The following is a 6,964-nucleotide window of genomic DNA, read 5'->3' as shown; positions in this document are numbered from 1 at the left end:
ACTCTTGTACTCCTACTTAAGTGAGATTTTGAATGCAGGACTTTTACTTGTAACAGTATTTCTACACTGTGGTAGTACTTTAACTGAAGGATCTGAGCACCTCCTCCACCGTGAGGTTGCTCGGCACTAATGGAGGCCACGGCTCATGTATGTTTATTTTCACTGAGCACCGGTCCTGGTGCAGAGAGACCCGCTGTTGCGTCCCTGTTGCAGGTTTGTGCACGGGAAAGCCCGGTCGGTAGTGGCGGAGGGGCACAACGTGACCTGACAACAAGGAACCTCCGGGAAAACCGTCAGTCCTAAACTATGTGCAGAGAGGGTGGGTGGGGGTCCGTCAGAGGGGTTTACGACACTCGACACGACCTGCGGCTCCTCACCGCTCGACCAGGAAGAAGTCTCAATACGATCCTACCGCGAGAGGAGGAGGAGACGGACGGGGCGCAGGCTCACGAGCACGCAACGACGCGAGGGTGAAGTTCCGGCTTCCGTGTCAGCACGAGCAGTTATCGGTTACGCGGCGATGGCGCGGACGTCGGGACCCCCCCGCGGACCGAAGAGGACCCCCTCATGGCTGAGAGGCGGAGACGGGACCCCCGTTGACGTCAGTGGGCCTGTCTGTTTCCTGCAATAGAAAGTGAGCGAGAAGGTGAAGGGAGAAAACACAGAGCTGTACCCCCTCCTCTTTACACGCAAAGGTGTGCTACAACCCTGCACCTGTGAGTATTAATAAATTAAGTTTGAGTGCGCTTGATGTGTTCACCCCCGTGTTCTTCCAGCGGGAGCCGGAGCGGGTGTCTGTCACTGTGATATAGGTCGCTGTCGGTAGCTGCAGCCTTTGAGGGTCGGACATGCTCTTATCGCTGTGTGTCGCTCGTCCGGTTTTAGCCCGCCGTGAACTTTGAGGGGTCTTCACGGTTTGGCCAGGTGGAGGCAGGTGAGCTGGCCGGGTTTTTTTTTTTTTTTTTTGGCGCAGTTGTTTCCTGTGTGGAGTTGTGCAGCAAACCGTGCTCAGAGGACGCAACTTGAGCTCCCCGGCGCCTCTCTACGCGGCGCTCTTTGTTGCTCTTTTTGCGCTGTAGGTAAGCCACAAGCTATTTCTGTCACCCCGAGTGTGTTCGTGTGTTCACTGTCTTCGCCTGTGATGTGACCGGGCTGCATGCGTGCAGGCTGAGCGTTCGGTTTTGTTGGATAAGGGGGAAGTGTCCCGTTCGAGCGCTGTTGCAGAGACGGTGAGGGGTTTTCCCTGGCTCCTCCCTCACTTACAGGGCGTTCACGTGTTGCAACAGGCACAAAATACGCTATTCCCATGCATTGTTTTTGCTGACTTAATTCCATGCATTTAAATCCCATCATTTCTTTGCCTTCTGCAGCGTTTGTCGCGGCTGCACCCCGTGAACCGGGTGCTCATCTCCCCTGCAACGTGTACAAAAACATACACGTGCAGCATCGCTATGTGTTTATTTTTTCTGATAATTAAGCTTATTAATTGTGTCACGCACTCTCAGACACCACCAGTGCGTGAGTATGCGTGCTTTTCCGCCGCTGCTGCCCCTCGTGCACGTCATGCCTGTGGTTGATCCTCAGGTGTGAAGGAAATCATCACTCATTAGTCACCTGCAAGTTGCATTTCGGCCTGACGCGGTGAGGACATAGCGTTACAGCGCTGGTATGTGTGTGTGTTTTTCTGGTGTCAGTATCAGGGTGTTTCCTCACATATATGTGCACATACACACTCACACGCACGCACGCACGCACGCAGAGACACGCAGACGGGCCGGCAGACGGACTGACAGACACGCCAGAGGAAATGTGCACGTCTCCCTCCTCCGCCTCATCATCCGCGACGTCGAACCTGCACCGAAGCAAAACTGTGCATCACCGCGGGATCCAGGTGAGCCGCTCTTCGTGTTTCTGTCGCGCGACCTGGACGTGTTTTTATGCGACCTGGTGCAGGCGCCGTGCACACAGCGAGTCTATACCGAAATCCACCGTGAGATGATGTCATTGCTCTAGCGCCACATGTACCAACTGTATGGAGGAAAAAAAATCATCATCATCCAGTTGTAGTAAGTGTTATGTAATATTGGTGAGGGGGGAAACAAAGGCTGGTTCCTGAAGCTCTGCTGCTCCCTGCAATGCTCTGACAGGGGTTGAGGTGTTGTGGGGACATGATGGAGATGATGCAAGGGCAAGAAAGCTAAAAATGATTTAAATGAGATATTTATTCACGATTTGTGTTTTGGGGGGTCTATGCAGAGGTGAGCTTCTGCAGTTGTTTATGCATATCAAGCAGCTGACAAAAGCGTTTGCAGCTCTGTGGCTTTGACATCCCAGTAACATTTAACTTCAACACCCACCTCGCTGCCTCACGTTGTTTTAGCAAACCAGCATTTGCATGAAACCCATATTAAGCTTGTGATCTTTCATTGTGCTAAAGGGCATCGAAAGCGATCAGATCAAACGTTTTCCACTTGCGAAGGTGGGTTCAGCCGCTTCGATGTTTTGACTTTCTGCAGTGATCTAACTTCAGCAGGGAGATCGCTCTGATAGTAACCTCTGTGTGGCCGCCCAGCTGCCCTGAGCGTTCATCACCGGCGCACACAGGACCTTATTGTTTGCATCGTTCGTCATTCGCGCTGACATTCGTCAAAGTGAAGAGCGAGCGCTCTGTATCAGCCGCTGACATGTCAATCAGACGTTTCCCATAAACAGCGGCAGCGTCTGAGATCAGAGTGGCAGATAGCAGCTGCTGCAGAGGTTATATTGATATGGGGAGAACATATTCACACCTCCTCTCACTGACAGCAGACAGTAGTCCGAGCCGCACTGCACATTATCACAGAGCAGCTCGGAGAGGAGAGGCCTGAAGGTCCGGCCGGGGCACCTGTTTGAGGAATAAACTCAATCGGCGCCTCCGTCCTGGACTCGCAGACGGCCGCCGAGTGAGAGCAGAGGACTCCACAGGCTGCCAGGCCTGCAGAGCGCCTCATCGATCAGCGTGAGTTCACCTTTAGCCGATTCTGACTCCATCCATATGTGTGTTTTCTGCAGATGTGCCCAGACTGCGGCTCCGGAGTCGACTCTTCTCGAGGTCCAACGCTAGAATCCACTTTCCCCAACATGCACCTGTGAACTGAGGTGGAAAGATGCCGCGGACCAAGCAGAATAACCCGAAAAATTTAAAAGGTGAGTCCACGCGTCCGCGCTGCGTTCTGCATTTCCTGTCAGCTGCTGGGTGTGGATGTCTGTCTGAAGAGGAACTGCTCAGTTGTCTCTTCTGACCACAAAGCAATTATATCTCTACATACTGTTGGCATGAGATGTGTTGTTTGGCTTAAAATAGGATGATTGTTTCCTTCCTACGTGTCCTGAATTACGATTAGAAAGAGCTCAGCTGGGAGCAGGTGGTCTTCCATCATAGTGGTGGACGAACTGCCTGAAAAAGATGTCATGATATTGGTGATATTCATGGAAACGTGATAAATACTGAAAAATACTTAATTGACTTGTTGGAACCACTTGCCGGTTTGGTTTTTCAGACCTCTCATCATTATCGCTGCCCAGTGAAAACCACAAATATCTAAATTTGGTGGTGTTGAATTTCATCCGCTGGTTTTCATGGATTGAGAAGAAATTCCTGCTTCTGAGGGGAAAAAATCCAGTCGGTCATCTGAGCTCAGAGCTGCCTGGTTTTCACTGGACGGCGACGTGTTGCTCCTTCCTCTGCGTTTCCTCACAGCTGCCTGTCTGTCGATCTGACCTTTTTACAGTATTAACAAACTTTTCCACGTTACCTGAGTCTCTTTTTGTTGGATTCAACCATTGTTGCCAGATTGGATCATTCCCTCCCATTTCAGTGTGTAGAAATGGTTGAATTTGGATCATTTCCTGGATTGAAAGTGGAGCCTTTTTGTTAAGGAGGAGGAAGATGAACAGAGCGCTGAGTTGACAGACAAATGATGACTATCCAGAGACTCTCTGCTCCACATCGTGCTTTCCTTAAGGTTACCAGACTTGGTTTGAGCTCATTGTGCAGAATGATGGATGTGCACTAGAACCTAATCTTAACCTAAATCTGAGCTGAATGTTTACGCACATGATGGTTTTGTCACAACTAGTTTGGAAGCAAATTGTGGTTCAGTATGCAAGTGAAGCTGAACATTATTAGCATTTTCATAGAATCTGTGCACGAGTGGACGAGAAAAATCATATCGGACACAAATGATTACACAAAGCAAAGTTAGTGTGTGGATGTGAGGATGTTTCAGGGCTAAACCTGCAGCAGTATGAGATTTTCATGGTACGATAAGTGTCTCAGAAGATATCACAGTATAATAATAATAATAAACTTGTATTGTACCTTTCTTTAAAAGTAATGTTGTGTTGCTCTAAAGTTGTTTTTGAACAAAAGCTTCATTCTAACCTCATGAAACTTGATATAAACTATTTTTAGTCACATTAATATATTAGAATTCATTACCATAGATGAGCAGCTGTACAGGGCCTGACGCCTGTGAATCTTCATATTCAGCCACAGGACATATCAGAGGGCCGAGGTGAAGGCATCAGTGGGGCAAAGTTATTATAGTTATAATTTCATGGATGCATGTGGGTGAATGTGAACATTTTATGAGGTTTTTTTATTATTGCGTTGGCTGTGGCTTTCAGACATACGTACGAAATCATGACATAAATAGGCCAATAAGATACGAAGGTGATGAATCATAATGACAAACATTTACCACATTACTATTTACGTATGGTTCACGAGTACTCTGACGTCTCGCCGTCTTTCTGAGTCTCTTCTCTTCTCTTCTGAGGTCTTTAATGCAAACAGATCATTCTGGCTTTTCGTTGCTCATGCGTTAACGTACACTCTGCGGCTGCATTGTTTGCTTCTGATCTCTCATCAGTGGCTTCAGTTTTGTCTCATCTGATGTGACCAGTGTGTGAAACGAAGACGTGTTTATTCAGGATTTGGTGTGTATGAATGTGTCGTCGTGAGTGAGGAAACAGCCACTTTTTGAGGTGAATCTTCAGGGATCCTCATGCAGCCCAAAACACTTGCATATAAACCGAACTAGAACAAAATGCATTGAAAGCACATATTGAAGGTAATTGTGCTGACACATCCTGAAGCTGCAGCAGCTCTTCATGCTAATGCAGAACACCAATTGGCTTGAAGGATTTCGTGTTATGTTGAGAACTGACAGATTTACGTGTCAACAGACGTTTGCAGTTCACAGATCTACGAATTTGCAGCGTTACATGCTGGGTGTGAAAATGTGCATCGCTGCCATTCCCCAGCAGTCGATCCACACGGCAGATTTCCTCATGTCCCTGAGCGACGAGCCAGCGGGCCAGTCCCTCTGTTTATTTATCATATAAACACTCCTTGTGTGCTTTTTTCATTGAGCTTATTTGGCCAAACAACATAAATAATTAAGTTTCAGAACAGTACATTACATCGCCCAACAGAGGACGGGAGAAACGGCGGCCAAATGATACTTGCTTCTATTTTTAATGGTGGCTGTTCCCTCGTTTCTCCTGGTGCAGGCAATAGACTGCAGCTGCTGCAGCGTTTGGGGGATTTTTTTACTTGATGCTTAAAGATCTGGACTTGAAAAGAGTATAATTGACAGTAATTTGATTGGGTTGGGAGATTCTTATATCGGGGTGGGTTTAGAGATTCTTGATGGGGGGGGGCACCTTTGTACAATGAGTCAAAGCATGTTATGACTCATATTTGAAGCCTGAGTTCTCAGCAGTAATAAAATCTACATTATTAATAGTCTCATTGTCTATTCAGTGTAGTAAATTAATGCCAAATAAACAACTAATATCAATAAATAGCTGCTATTTGTAACTATAGACACAAATCAACTGTGTTTGTAGTTGTTCTCTTTGTGTTTATTTTGTGTCTCTTTGTAGCCTTTTTGTGTCTCTTTGTAGTTGTTTTTTGTCTCTTTGTGTTTGTTTTGTGTCTCTTTGTGGTTGTTTTTTTGTCTCTTTGTAGTCCTTCTTATATCTCTTTGTGTTTTTGTCTCTTTGTGGTTGTTTTACGTCTCTTCATAGTCATTTTGTGGTCACCCCTCTGCCCTCTGAATTTAAGACGCTTTAAATTGGGTAAAAAATTAAATTCAAGGCTCCAGATGCAGATTTAGTCTTTTTTGTTTTCCCTGAACACACTGAAGTGTCTTCGAGGTGTTACTTTAAACTTGATATAACTTGCCGTCTCCAGTTCTGGTGAATTTCTCAGCACGTTGTGGGAGCACCCGGTTCACTTCCTCATCATCTGATAACTTGTTGAGACATTTGTTTGGCTTCTTGTTTTGCCTTTTGACCCAGTTCATCACCCCTCCTCCCGGGCCTGCACTCAAGGCTTTTCCTTCATCAGAGAGGAAATGATAATTGCGTGGCATGCTATCACATGCTTAAACTCCGCTGTGGAGAATGTCTTTCCCTGGGAACTCAAAGAGCCCTCCTCATACTTTGTGCCCTCAAGCCATCACGTAATGATGCTTAATGTCCAAGACTGGCTTGAAAAACTCTCAGCTTGCTGCTAAATGAGCCTTCAAAACAGCGTTTTCTTTGCTTTATAATGTAGCAGTAATTAATCTTAGCACAGTTACAAACATGCTAGCTCTTCAGGAGTCCTCTCTGCCTCAGAGGTTTGGCCGCGGTCTGACTCCGGCACAAAGGAAACTGCACCAACCTCGTCCCTCCTGGTCTTCAGGGGACACAAAGAATGAATCGTTTTATTGACGCGGTCCCGACCCGGCTGCTCTGCTGACATCCATCAGGTGAATTTAATGCCTTTGGATGGAACGAGTCAAAGCTAGCTGTCAGTAAAGCTTCAGTCTGAGCTGTAGACTAAACTTTGCTTGAGCCATGATAAGATGTTATCTTCAGCTGTTTTCACAGTGAATATCTCGACTTTGTCAGTACAGCGTCTATTTATTTT

The 6,964-nt window shown here is 46.8% G+C and overlaps 1 protein-coding gene across 3 annotated transcripts in view; it reads left to right on the top strand.

Annotated features, from left to right (window-relative positions):
- Positions 1-617: 617 nt before the first annotated feature.
- hivep1 (HIVEP zinc finger 1) overlaps positions 618-6,964 on the top strand; it is a 53,495-nt gene continuing 47,148 nt past the window's right edge. The window contains exons 1-2 of one of the 3 annotated variants that reach the window (XM_070983969.1): positions 618-716; positions 3,052-3,186. In XM_070983969.1, coding sequence (XP_070840070.1) covers positions 3,147-3,186 — 40 coding nt within the window. In that variant the 5' untranslated portion in view covers positions 618-716; positions 3,052-3,146. Of the gene's footprint in view, positions 1,892-3,051; positions 3,187-6,964 lie in introns of all 3 variants that reach the window. The other 2 variants (XM_070983972.1, XM_070983970.1) reach the window with 2 other exon arrangements.

Source organism: Chaetodon trifascialis, chromosome 17, assembly GCF_039877785.1.
Source record: "Chaetodon trifascialis isolate fChaTrf1 chromosome 17, fChaTrf1.hap1, whole genome shotgun sequence".
NCBI classification, from domain to species: domain Eukaryota; kingdom Metazoa; phylum Chordata; class Actinopteri; order Chaetodontiformes; family Chaetodontidae; genus Chaetodon; species Chaetodon trifascialis.
The sequence above is the reverse complement of the archived record's forward strand: the minus strand, read 5'-3'. Positions and strand labels throughout refer to the sequence as shown.